This window comes from Carcharodon carcharias, chromosome 3 (assembly GCF_017639515.1).
Source record: "Carcharodon carcharias isolate sCarCar2 chromosome 3, sCarCar2.pri, whole genome shotgun sequence".
In the NCBI taxonomy this organism is placed as follows: domain Eukaryota; kingdom Metazoa; phylum Chordata; class Chondrichthyes; order Lamniformes; family Lamnidae; genus Carcharodon; species Carcharodon carcharias.
The window spans coordinates 7919-22500 of NC_054469.1; the positions used below are offsets into that span (position 1 = coordinate 7919).

General features: G+C 48.8%; 1 protein-coding gene across 1 annotated transcript in view; it reads right to left on the minus strand.

Annotated features, from left to right (window-relative positions):
- Nucleotides 1-13191: 13191 nt before the first annotated feature.
- The window catches only part of LOC121275729 (spidroin-2-like), a 39977-nt gene continuing 38586 nt past the window's right edge, over nucleotides 13192-14582 (minus strand). The window contains exon 4 of the mRNA XM_041183316.1: nucleotides 13192-13361. Coding sequence (XP_041039250.1) covers nucleotides 13192-13361 — 170 coding nt within the window. The remainder of the gene's footprint in view (nucleotides 13362-14582) is intronic.

Consider the following 14582-nt stretch of genomic DNA (forward strand, 5'->3'; position numbering starts at 1 on the left):
CTTTACTAGTGGAGGACTAAGTTAGTTACTAGTGGGGCATTGGGTGAATTATCCCTTTACTAGTGGGGAATTGGGTTAGTTACTAGTGGGGGATTAGGTTAGTTACTCGTGGGGGATTGGTTAGTTAGCCTTTTACCAGTGAAGGATTGGGTTAGTTACACCTTTACTAGTGGAGGACTAAGTTAGTTACTAGTGGGGCATTGGGTGAATTATCCCTTTACTAGTGGGGGAATTGGGTAGTTACTAGTGGGGGATTGGGTTAGTTACTCGTGGGGGATTGGGTTAGTTACCCTTTTACCAGTGAAGGATTGGGTTAGTTACACCTTTACTAGTGGAGGACTAAGTTAGTTACTAGTGGGGCATTGGGTGAATTATCCCTTTACTAGTGGGGGAATTGGGTTAGTTACTAGTGGGGGATTAGGTTAGTTACTCGTGGGGGATTGGGTTAGTTAGCCTTTTACCAGTGAAGGATTGGGTTAGTTACACCTTTACTAGTGGAGGACTAAGTTAGTTACTAGTGGGGCATTGGGTGAATTATCCCTTTACTAGTGGGGGGAATTGGGTTAGTTACTAGTGGGGGATTAGGTTAGTTACTCGTGGGGGATTGGGTTAGTTACCCTTTTACCAGTGAAGGATTGGGTTAGTTACACCTTTACTAGTGGAGGACTAAGTTAGTTACTAGAGGGGCATTGGGTGAATTATCCCTTTACTAGTGGGGGAATTGGGTTAGTTACTAGTGGGGGATTAGGTTAGTTACTCGTGGGGGATTGGGTTAGTTACCCTTTTACCAGTGAAGGATTGGGTTAGTTACACCTTTACTAGTGGAGGACTAAGTTAGTTACTAGTGGGGCATTGGGTGAATTATCCCTTTACTAGTGGGGGAATTGGGTTAGTTACTAGTGGGGGATTGGGTTAGTTACTCGTGGGGGATTGGGTTAGTTACCCTTTTACCAGTGAAGGATTGGGTTAGTTACACCTTTACTAGTGGAGGACTAAGTTAGTTACTAGTGGGGCATTGGGTGAATTATCCCTTTACTAGTGGGGGAATTGGGTTAGTTACTAGTGGGGGATTAGGTTAGTTACTCGTGGGGGATTGGGTTAGTTACCCTTTTACCAGTGAAGGATTGGGTTAGTTACACCTTTACTAGTGGAGGACTAAGTTAGTTACTAGTGGGGCATTGGGTGAATTATCCCTTTACTAGTGGGGGAATTGGGTTAGTTACTAGTGGGGGATTAGGTTAGTTACTCGTGGGGGATTGGGTTAGTTACCCTTTTACCAGTGAAGGATTGGGTTAGTTACACCTTTACTAGTGGAGGACTAAGTTAGTTACTAGTGGGGCATTGGGTGAATTATCCCTTTACTAGTGGGGGAATTGGGTTAGTTACTAGTGGGGGATTGGGTTAGTTACTCGTGGGGGATTGGGTTAGTTACCCTTTTACCAGTGAAGGATTGGGTTAGTTACACCTTTACTAGTGGAGGACTAAGTTAGTTACTAGTGGGGCATTGGGTGAATTATCCCTTTACTAGTGGGGGAATTGGGTTAGTTACTAGTGGGGGATTAGGTTAGTTACTCATGGGGGATTGGGTTAGTTAGCCTTTTACCAGTGAAGGATTGGGTTAGTTACACCTTTACTAGTGGAGGACTAAGTTAGTTACTAGTGGGGCATTGGGTGAATTATCCCTTTACTAGTGGGGGAATTGGGTTAGTTACTAGTGGGGGATTAGGTTAGTTACTCGTGGGGGATTGGGTTAGTTACCCTTTTACCAGTGAAGGATTGGGTTAGTTACACCTTTACTAGTGGAGGACTAAGTTAGTTACTAGTGGGGCATTGGGTGAATTATCCCTTTACTAGTGGGGGAATTGGGTTAGTTACTAGTGGGCGATTAGGTTAGTTACTCGTGGGGGATTGGGTTAGTTACCCTTTTACCAGTGAAGGATTGGGTTAGTTACACCTTTACTAGTGGAGGACTAAGTTAGTTACTAGTGGGGCATTGGGTGAATTATCCCTTTACTAGTGGGGGAATTGGGTTAGTTACTAGTGGGGGATTGGGTTAGTTACTCGTGGGGGATTGGGTTAGTTACCTTTTACCAGTGAAGGATTGGGTTAGTTACACCTTTACTAGTGGAGGACTAAGTTAGTTACTAGTGGGGCATTGGGTGAATTATCCCTTTACTAGTGGGGGAATTGGGTTAGTTACTAGTGGGGGATTGGGTTAGTTACCTCTTTACTAATGGGGGATTGGGTTTGTTATCCATTTCAGTTGGGGATTGGGTTAGTTATCCCTTTACAAGTGGGGCATTAGGGTAACTACCCCTTTACTAGTGGGGGATTAAGTTAGTTACTAGTAGGGGATTGGGTTAGTTATCCCTTTACTAGTGGGGCATTAGGGTAACTACCCCTTTACTAGTGGGAGATTAGGTTAGTTATTAGTGGGGGATTGGGATAGTTATCCCTTTGCTAGTGGGGTTTGGGTTAGTTACCCCTTTACTAATTGGGAATTGGGTTAGTTATGCCTATACCAGTGGAGGGTTGGGTTAGTTGCCCCTTTACTAATGGGGACTGGGTTAGTTATGCCTTTACTAGCAGATGTTCCCCTCCAAGTCACTAGAGTGTTTGTTAACAAAGTGAACTTACACTTTCGATTCTTAGTTGGTTAAGCTCCTCTTCTCTCTCCTTAATCTGTTCTTTCAGGTTGTGTACCTAGGAGAGGAATGAATCGATTGAGAGAGAGAGAGAGATATATATCATCGGCAGTCACTGTGTGGGGGGAGAGAGATATATCTTGGAGAGAGATATATCATAGAGAGAGATATACAATAGAGAGAGATATATCATCGGCAGTCACTGTGTGGGGAGAGAGAGATATATGATAGAGAGAGATATATGATAGAGAGAGATATATGATAGAGAGAGATATATGATAGAGAGAGATATATGATAGAGATATATGATAGAGAGAGATATATGATAGAGAGAGATATATGATAGAGAGAGATATATGATAGAGAGAGATATATCATAGAGAGAGATATATCATAGAGAGAGATGTATGATAGAGAGAGATATATCATAGAGAGAGATATATCATAGAGAGAGATATATCATAAAGAGAGATATATGATAGAGAGAGATATATGATAGAGAGAGATATATGATAGAGAGAGATATATCATAGAGAGAGATATATGATAGAGAGAGATATATGATAGAGAGAGATATATGATAGAGAGAGATATATCATCGGCAGTCACTGTGAGGGGAGAGAGAGATATATGATAGAGAGAGATATATGATAGAGAGAGAGATATATCATAGAGAGAGATATATGATAGAGAGAGATATATGATAGAGAGAGATATATCATAGAGAGAGATATATGGTAGAGAGAGATATATGATAGAGAGAGATATATGATAGAGAGAGATATATGATAGAGAGAGATATATGATAGAGAGAGATATATCATCGGCAGTCACTGTGAGGGGAGCTAACTAGGGAACATGCCAGAGATAAGGACCAGGCTGAGAGCTGAACCTTATCCGAGGATCTTCCTCAGCCTCGTGGGTTTGGTTGGTTTGTTCCTGGGTTTTGATTGGCTGAAGATTTAACAACTCACAGAGAGCTGTGATTGGAATAATGAGGATGGTTTTTGGGAAATGCAGGAATTTCACAAAGTAAGAACTTCAGAAAGGACCATTTGACTGAGAACCTTTTCCTTTTGCCACAGAGAATTTCTCTGACCATTTGCAGGTCAGAAACAGGCCATTCAGCCCATCTGTTCCATGCTGCTGTTTATTCTTCACACAAGACCCCTTCCACCCCCTCCTCCTCTTACCCCATCAACATATCCTTCCATTCCTATCTCCTTCTTGTGTTATCCAGCTTTCCCTTAAATGTACGTGTATTATTCACCTCTCCCACTCCCTGTAGGAGCGAGTTCCACATTCTCACCGCTCTCTGGGTAAAGACGTTTCCTCGTTGGATTTATCAGTAACTGTCTTCTATTGATGGCCCCAAGTTCCGGTCTCCCACAAGTGGAAACATCTTCTCTATACCTATCCAATCAGCCTTAGCTCACCCCTCAGTCTTCTCTCTCCTAGAGAAAAAGGCTCAGCCTAATGGTTGTGTTTAGATAAGGAAAGCTAGGGGGAGGCTAGAGAGGATCATAAACACTGCTAAGTGCTAACAGCGATTGGATGCCTGGGCTCTCAGCCAAGCCTCATTCTGCATTTTTGGCTGGGAGCCCAGACATCCATTAACATACTGAAACACCTGAGCCGAGGGAGAACATTGCCTAATTGACAGCTCCGGTTCCCTGATCTATGCTGTCAATTTCACAATGTTTCACTGAATCACAGAATCACACAGTGCAGAAGAGGCCCTTCGGCCCATCGAGTCTGCACCGACATGTGAGAAACACCTGACCTACCTACCTAATTCCATTTACCAGCACTTGGCCCATAGCCTTGAATGTTACGATGTGCCAAGTGCTCATCCAGGTACTTTTTAAAGGATGTGAGGCAACCCGCCTCCACCACCCTCCCAGGCAGCGCATTCCAGACCCTCACCACCTTCTGGGTAAAAAAGTTTTTCCTCACATCCCCCCTAAACCTCCTGCCCCTCACCTTGAACTTATGCCCCCTTGTGTCTGACCCTTCAACTAAGGGGAACAGCTGCTCCCTATCCACCCTGTCCATGCCCCTCATAATCTTGTACACCTCGATCAGGTCACCCCTCAGTCTTCTCTGCTCCAACGAAAACAACCCAAGTCTATCCAACCTCCCTTCATAACTTAAATGTTTCATCCCAGGCAACATCCTGGTGAATATCCTCTGCACCCCCTCCAGTGCAATCACATCCTTCCTAAAATGTGGCGACCAGAACTGCACACAGTACTCCAGCTGTGGCCTCACCAAGGTTCTATACGTCTCAGCTTGCTCCTGCCCCACAGAACTCATTTCTCGTTATCTTGACTCCCTTCTCTCTCCCCTTGTCCAGTCCCTTCCCACCTACATCCGTGATTCCTCTGACACCTTACGTCACATCAACAATTTCCAGTTCCCTGGCCCCAACCGCTTCCTCTTCACCATGGACGTCCAATCCCTCTACACCTCCATCCCCCACCAGGATGGTCTGAGGGCCCTTAGCTTCTTCCTCGAACAGAGGCCCGAACAATCCCCATCCACCACTACTCTCCTCCGTCTGGCTGAACTTGTTCTCACGCTGAACAATTTCTCCTTCAACTCCTCTCACTTCCTCCAAATAAAAGGTGTGGCTATGGGTACCCGCATGGGCCCCAGCTATGCCTGTCTCTTTATGGGGTATGTGGAACATTCCTTGTTGCAGTCCTACTCCGGCCCCCTTCCACAACTCTTTCTCCGGTACATCGATGATTACTTCGGTGCCGCTTCATGCTCTCGTCAGGACTTGGAAAAATTTATTAATTTTGCTTCCAATCTCCACCCCTCCATCATTTTCACGTGGTCCATCTCTGACACTTCCCTTCCCTTCCTTGACCTCTCTGTCTCCATTATATAAAAAAAAACAAACCCACTAGAGCTATACCTTGAGTGCCCTACCATCCATTCTTAATTAGCACATTCGTTTAGATAATATCACCAACTTTAATTTTAACACCTATGTGTTCTATTGTACTATTGTCGTTGACATCTTTTGATGATCTGCTTCTATCACTGCTTGTTTGTCCCTACAACCACACCAACCCCCTCCACCTCTCTGTCTCTCTATCTCTCCGCCCCCCACACACACACCTTAAACCAGCTTATATTTCAACTCTTTCTTGGACTCGAACGCAAGTTCTGTCGAAGGGTCATGAGGACTCGAAACGTCAACTCTTTTCTTCTCCGCCGATGCTGCCAGACCTGCTGAGTTTTTCCGGGTAATTCTGTTTTTGTTTTGGATTTCCAGCATCCGCAGTTTTTTTGTTTTTATCCAACATGACCTCCCTACTTTTGTAATCTATACCTCGATTGATAAAGGCAAGTGTCCCATATGCCTTTTTCACCATCCCACTAACATGCCCCTCTGCCTTCAGAGATCTATGGACACACACGCCAAGGTCCCTTTGTTCCTCAGAACTTCCTAGTGTCATGCCGTTCATTGAATACTTCCTTGTCAAATTACTCCTTCCAAAGTGTATCACCTCACACTTTTCAGGGTTAAATTCCATCTGCCACTTATCTGCCCATTTGACCATCCCGTCTATATCTTCCTGTAGCCCAAGACACTCAACCTCACTGTTAACCACCCAGCCAATCTTTGTGTCATCCGCAAATTTACTAATCCTACCCCCCACAGAGTCATCTATGTCATTTATATAAATGGCAAATAATAGGGGACCCAGCACAGATCCCTGTGGTACACCACTGGACACTGGCTTCCAGTCACTAAAGCATCCTTCTGTCATCACCCTCTGTCTCCTACAACTAAGCCAATTTTGAATGCACCTTATCAAATTACCCTGTATCCCATGTGCATTTGCCTTCTTTATAAGTCTCCCATGTGGGACCTTGTCAAAGGCTTTGCTGAAATCCATATAAACTACATCAACTGCACTACCCTCATCTACACACCTGGTTACCTCCTCAAAACATTCAATCAAATTTGTTAGGTATGACCTCCCTCTGACAAAGCCATGCTGACTATCCCTGATCAAATCTTGCCTCTCCAAGTGGAGATAGATTCTCTCCTTCAGAATTTTCTCCAACAGTTTCCCTTCCACTGACGTGAGACTCACTGGCCTGTAGTTCCCTGGCTTATCTCTACAACCCTTCTTAAATAGCGGAACCACATTAGCTGTTCTCCAGTCCTCTGGCACCTCCCGCATGGCCAGAGAGGAATTAAAAATTCGGGTCAGAGCCCCTGTGATCCCCTCCCTTGCCTCCCTCAGCAGTCTGGGACACAAATCATCTGGACCTGGAGATTTGTCTACTTTTGAGCCTGCCAACACCTCCAATACCTTGTCACTCTCTATATCAATTTGCTCCAGAACCTCGCAGTCTCTCTCCCCGAGTTCCATACCTTCATCCTCATTCTCTTGGGTGAAGATGGATGTGAAGTATTCATTCAACACTCTAGCGATGTCCTCTGGCTCCACCCATAGATTGCCCCCTTGGTCCCTTATGGGCCCTACTCTTTCCCTGGTTATCCTCTTCCCGTTGATATACTTATAGAATATCTTGGGATTTTCCCTACTTTTACCAGCCAGAGCTTTCTCATATCCCCACTTTGCTCTCCTAATTGCTTTCTTAAGCTCCACCCTGCACTGTCTGTACTCCACTAATGCCTTTGCTGATTTGCTTCCCTTGTACCTGCTAAAAGCCTCTCTTTTCCTTCTCATCGTAACCTGAATATCTCTGGTCATCCATGGTTCTCTGGGCTTGTTACTCCTTCCTATCACCCTAGAGGGAACATGTTGAGCCTGTACCCTCCCCATTTCCTTTTTGAACACCCCCCAATGTTCCTCTGTATATTTCCCCACAAGTAGCTGTTCCCAGTCTCCCTTGGCCAGATCCTGCCTTATTTTACTAAAACCCACTCTCCCCCAATCCAAAACATTTTTTTGCAACTTGTCGATTTCTTTGTCCATAACAAACTTAAACTGTACCATGTTGTGGTCACTATCACTAAACTGCTCCCCCATCACCACCTCAGCCACCTGTCCGGCTTCATTCCCCAGAATTAGGTCCAGCAATGCGCTGTCCCTTGTTGGACCCTCTACATATCGACCCAAAAACTTCTCCTGTACACATTCCAAGAAATCCACTCCATCCAAGCCCTTAACACTATGTCTATCCCAAGATAGAAAGGTTTCAAGTGTTTGCTGTTTCAGTGATTGAGATTCTGAAGGGTCTGCGTGGGACTGACATTTTTATTGGCCTGTAGTAAAAAGGAGTTCTTTTAAGAAAGTGGAATGCTTGCAATGAATGATCGCAGAATATGTAAAAAAAAGCTTCTAAAAAAAGACAATTGCTATAGGTTTCCTTAGAGCTTTTACAGTGTATCGTGGCTGAATGGGCATGAATTGCATAGCTTGGCATGGGGGGTCATGACGGGCAATGTGGGGGGCAGTAGGTGGAGAGAATACCTTGGCAAGGGGGCATGAGGAGACATAGGGGGTGGGTGGGGGGACATGAGGTGGTGTGAGCAGTTAGGGCTGGAGGACCTTTCTGTTTTAATATAACTGGGACAAGTCCTGCAGCACTGAGGTGGGCCTTATAAACATCCCACCTCCGCACCTGACCGCCCCTCTGGATGCCTCTGACCTCTGCCTCTGACCTCTGCCTCCGACCTCTGCCTCCGACCTCTGCCTCTGACCTCTGCCTCTGACCTCCGCCTCCGACTCCGACCTCCGAGGGCAGCCTGCAGCTGTCCGCCGGGGTATGAGAATCCTGTCTGTGGGGGCACTTACTCCCCAGGCGGGCAGGTCGAGGGGGGGAGATTCCTGACACCTGCTACCCGACTCGAGGATGGAAGTCCGGCCCGACATCTCCTCCCTGAGGTGCGGTGCCCGGAACTGGACCCGCTGACACCAGGCGGGGAGGGGGATCGGATCGCTTCAGAAACAGAGCTTCCCTTTTACATCCTCTTCCATTCGTGACTCACGCTAACGCTCCAATCCATGTGCTTGTCCGGTACCGTTTAGGGATCTCAGTATCTGGCTCCCAAAACCTCTTACCCCACAACTCCCACCCCCCCCGCACACCCACTCCTCTCACATTACAACATTTACAGCTATTGCTGCAAAACAGATGACCCATGCTTACACTGTGGGTTGTGGAGGAGGTGGACGTTACACAAGGGGCCACACAGTATAAAATGCTCAACGCCGGGACACTTTGGGGTCACTGTGGAAGATGGCAGCTGCTGGAAGGTTAGACCGTACCTCGGACTCGAAGCTGGCGGAAAGCTGCTTCTTCTCATTCTCCCCGTGTTCCACGTCCATCTTGATGGACTCCACCTCGTTCAGGAGTTTGGCCCTTTCGGTCTGGAGGGTGTTGATGGAGTCCACCAGTCTCCGCACTCCGACCGACGGAGGGAAACTGGAGTGGGGAGAGCCATCAAGACACGGAGCAGCGTCAGGATAGGGAGAGCCTTCGGAATGTGGACGGCCTTCAGGATATGGAGAAACATCAGGATATGGAGAAACATCAGGATATGGAGAGTTCTCAGCAGTGAGTTTACGTCACATGACACAACTGTTTTGGAGAATGTTGTGTTGCCCAATAGATATTGTTACTGAGAGATCATTTATAAGCACAGTACATTCACTTCACCCATACGAGAAAAAAACTGCACTCCCTCAGTACTGACCCTCTGACAGTGCAGCAGACCCTCAGGACTGACCCTCCGAGTGCAGCACTCCCTCAGTACTGACCCTCTGACAGTGCTGCACTCCCTCAGTACTGACCCTCTGACAGTGCAGCACAACCTCAGTACTGACCCTCTGACAGTGCAGCACTCCCTCAGTACTGAACCTCTGACAGTGCAGCACTCCCTCAGTACTGACCCTCTGACAGTGCAGCACTCCCTCCGTACTGACCCTCTGACAGTGCAGCACTCCCTCAGTACTGACCCTCTGACAGTGCGGCACTCCCTCAGCACTGACCCTCTGACAGTGCGGCACTCCCTCAGTACTGACCCTCTGACAGTGCGGCACTCCCTCAGTACTGACCCTCTGACAGTGCAGCACTCCCTCATTACTGACCCTCTGACAGTGCTGCACTCCCTCAGTACTGACCCTCTGACAGTGCGGCACTCCCTCAGCACTGACCCTCTGACAGTGCGGCACTCCCTCAGTACTGACCCTCTGACAGTGCGGCACTCCCTCAGTACTGACCCTCTGACAGTGCAGCACTCCCTCATTACTGACCCTCTGACAGTGCTGCACTCCCTCAGTACTGACCCTCTGACAGTGCGGCACTCCCTCAGTACTGACCCTCTGACAGTGCAGCACTCCCTCATTACTGACCCTCTGACAGTGCAACACTCCCTCAGTACTGACCCTCTGACAGTGCAGCACTCCCTCAGTACTGACCCTCTGACAGTGCAGCACTCCCTCATTACTGACCCTCTGACAGTGCAGCACTCCCTCAGTACTGACCCTCTGAAAGTGCAGCACTCCCTCAGTACTGACCCTCTGACAGTGCAGCACTCCCTCAGTACTGACCCTCTGACAGAGCAGCACTCCCTCAGTACTGACCCTCTGACAGTGCAGCACTCCCTCAGTACTGACCCTCTGACAGAGCAGCACTCCCTCAGTACTGACCCTCTGACAGTGCAGCACTCCCTCAGTACTGACCCTCTGACAGTGCAGCACTCCCTCAGTACTGACCCTCTGACAGAGCAGCATTCCCTCAGCACTGACCCTCTGACAGTGCAGCACCCCCTCAGTACTGACCCTCTGAAAGAGCAGCACTCCCTCAGTACTGACCCTCTGACAGTGCAGCACTCCCTCAGTACTGACCCTCTGACAGTGCAGCACTCCCTCAGTACTGACCCTCTGACAGAGCAGCATTCCCTCAGCACTGACCCTCTGACAGTGCAGCACCCCCTCAGTACTGACCCTCTGAAAGAGCAGCACTCCCTCAGTACTGACCCTCTGACAGTGCAGCACTTCCCTCAGTACTGACCCTCTGACAGTGCAGCACTCCCTCAGTACTGACCCTCTGACAGTGCAGCACTCCCTCAGTACTGACCCTCTGACAGTGCAGCACTCCCTCAGTACTGACCCTCTGACAGTGCAGCACTCCCTCAGTACTGACCCTCTGAAAGAGCAGCACTCCCTCAGTACTGACCCTCTGACAGTGCAGCACTCCCTCAGTACTGACCCTCTGACAGTGCAGCATTCCCTCAGTACTGACCCTCTGACAGTGCAGCACTCCCTCAGTACTGACCCTCTGACAGTGCAGCACTCCCTCAGTACTGACCCTCTGACAGAGCAGCATTCCCTCAGCACTGACCCTCTGACAGTGCAGCACTCCCTCAGTACTGACCCTCTGAAAGAGCAGCACTCCCTCAGTACTGACCCTCTGACAGTGCAGCACTCCCTCAGTACTGACCCTCTGACAATGCAGCACTCCCTCAGTACTGACCCTCTGACAGTGCAGCACTCCCTCAGTACTGACCCTCTGACAGTGCAGCACTCCCTCAGTACTGACCCTCCGAAAGCACGGCACTCCCTCAGTACTGACCCTCTGACAGTGCAGCACTCCCTCAGTACTGACCCTCTGACAGTGCAGCACTCCCTCAGTACTGACCCTCCGAAAGCGCGGCACTCCCTCAGTACTGACCCTCTGACAGTGCAGCACTCCCTCAGTACTGACCCTCTGACAGTGCAGCACTCCCTCGATACTGACCCTCTGACAGTGCAGCACTCCCTCAGTACTATCTCTCTGCCAAGCCTAAGGTGGGCTACACCTGATGAAAGGAATACAGGCATAGTCTTTTCAACCTGTCCTCCTGTTTTAACCTCATGAACCCCGGTATCATCCTGGTGAGTCTGCACTGCTCCCCCTCCTCGGCCCCCTACCCGTCCTGAGGGGCAGTGCCCAGAATTGAGCACAGTTACTCCAGATGGGGTCTGAGCAAATCTTTATACAGCTTTACCAGACCTTTGTACAACCCGCCTGAGTGTAACGTGGGGAGGGTTTCTCACCTCCAGTCTGTAGTTTCTGGACAAGAGCTTCCTGCTCGTTGATAATATCCTGGAGGTTCTCGATCAGGTTCATCTTGTCCCTCAGCTCCTGCTTGCAAACACTCCTCAACACCTTGCGCTGCTTCTTGCTCCTGGTCTCTTCCCTCTGGAGCCGGGTCCTGTACTCAGCAGTTTTGTCCTGGAGGCGCTGCATGTGGGAGTAATGCTCGAGGAAGGACAGCAGATGGGTCATCACCGACACCAGAGGGGAGTGATGGACCTGTTGGGAGTGACCCAACCCACCGATGGACACCCAGCCAGAGAGGACCCAGCAAGGGAAGGGCCACCGACGAGACAGACCCCAGCCCACCCACCCCCAGGCCAATGACCCACCCAGGCCAATGACCCACCCAGGCCAATGACCCGCCCAGGCCAATGACCCACCCAGGCCAATGACCCACCCAGGCCAATGACCCACCCAGGCCAATGACCCACGCAGAAATGGATGGTCCAAGCCATGAATGGTGACAAGACAGAACATGCATCCCATACATTGACCCATTGGACATGGAGTCCAGCAAATGTCATAGCGTGAGGCAAATGAAAGAAGCAGGATTGGGGGGACAGGGTGGGGGTGTTGCATCGACAGGGGGAAGGAGGTTTGGAGGTTGGCAGGGAGTGGATTTCGGATAAAGGAAAATCAAGGACAGGAGAAAGAAATAGAAACAGTTTAAAAGTGAGGGTGTGAAAGTGTTCAGGGTCTGCAAACATCAGAACAAGAGAAATGGTTAAACATCGGCTGGGCACAAGGGGGGAAAGCTTTGCATTTCAATCTTGCTGACGCTTCTCACCTTCCAGTCATCGGGACAAACACAAGAGTGCCAAATTTCAAAACACCGCAACAATTTATCACTACGGGAAAAAAGGGATGCTGATTGGTCGGCACACATCAACATCTGGGAGCCATTGGCTGCAAACTAAAGGAATCTGTTCAAGCCTTGAGCCTTTTTTGGAATTACCCGGGAGCTTGGGGGGGGGGGGTGGGTGGGGGTGGAGCCAATAGTTCTCTGTTGCTATCCCCATGGCAACGCCTCAACCAATCAGAGTCAACTTGCCAACCAATCAGCACCCTGTCATATAAATTGTTGGGACTGTTTGAAAGTTGGTATTTTTGATGTTTGTCCTGATGAGTGCAAGTTGAAAAGCTTCAGCAAGGTGTCCCTTTTCTCAGTGATACTCAAGCTGGGCGTTATTTAAATCTATCAATCAATCCCGAAAGTATCTATGCTTTCTGAGTTTTTAAATGAGGAATTCTTGTGACGTGGGCTTCGCTGGCTGGGCCCAGCATTTGTTGCCCCTCCCTAATTGCCCCTTGAGAAGGTGGTGGTCAGCCGCCTTCTTCAGCCGCTGCCCATCACGGTTTCGATCGGTCAAGTGGCTGGTTTTGGCCACTCCAGTCGGCAGCTCAGAGTCGACCCGTCGGTTGTGGAAGGATTGGGCCCCCAGGTGCTGACCGTGCTTTATCCGCCATGCTAGTCCCGCTGCTGAGCTACCTTCCCATTGAGACGCTCCTCGTCCGCCTGTGAAAATGGTCCCCCAGCGGCTTCCTGTTTCAGTGAAAGGAATTCAGTGAGTGGAGACACGGCGTCAGTAAGCAGCCAATCATCGTCACTCCCGCTGGCCTCATCGCTGTCAGAGGGACCTAAGAGTAAAGGAAAGCAGAGAGAACTTTTCTATCTTTTGCATCACTTTTCAGAATGTCACTAATCGATAGGTTTTTTGCACCTCTCTGTAATTTCCTCTGTTTCCCGGTAACTTTCCCACTGGTTGGTGACACCCAGTCGTGTAACTGTACCTCCTCGTTCGTTAACCCCCAACTAAATAGATTCTGTCCTTGACCCCCCCACTCTGGGATATCTCCTCTCTCCAGCAGTGCAGTGCTCTCCTTAACCAAGACCACCACCCCTCCCCCTTTCCAAACTCTCCTACCGCATGGCACTGAGAGTCCTGCCCTCTCTCTTATCGCCATATCATATTTCCACATGGCCAACTGCACCTTCAACCCCCCAGTCTTATTTACCATACTCCGTGCATTCACATACAGAATACTGAGAGGCCTGGATAGAGTGGACGTGGGGAAGATGTTTCCATTAGTAGGAGAGACTAGGACCCGAGGGCACAGCCTCAGAGTAAAGGGAAGACCTGTTAGAACAGAGATGTGGAGAAACTTCTTTAGCCAGAGAATGGTGAATCTATGGAATTCATTGCCACAGAAGGCAGTGGAGGCCAGGTCATTGAGTGTATTTAAGACCGAGATAGATAGGTTCTTGATTGGTAAGGGGATCAAAGGTTACGGGGAGAAGGTGGGAGAATGGGGTTGAGAAAGTTATCAGCCATGCTTGAATGGGGGAGCAGACTCGAAGGGCCGAATGGCCTCATTTCTGCTCCTATGTCTTATGGTCTTAAGGTCTTATGCATTCACATACATGCACAGTAACCCTGATTTAGACTCAGTTACTGTCTTCTTTACTCTGACTCCACCTATTAGTTTACTATTCTCTACTCTCGTGCTATCCGTCTCTCCCAGTATTCTGTGGCCCTTTGGTATTCCTCTCTGATATTATCTCCTGCTTCCCACGTCCCTGCCAATAGTTTAGACCCTCCCCAACAGCACTAGCGAGGAATTCAATCCCGGCTCTGTTCAGGTGTAACCTGTCCCGGTTTGTACAGGTCCCGGCCCCCCCCTGTCATGAACACGTCAATCACAGAAAATGGCTCGGCTCCAAGGACGAGAACATTCTGGAAGAATTGGTGTTTTGAAAGACACTGTTGCTTAAAGGGTTAATGCAAGGACGCTGATGGCTACTGTAGGATGAGACATCCATCTACAGGAAAAGGTAAGCAAGCAGTTGTGAAGCAGCTG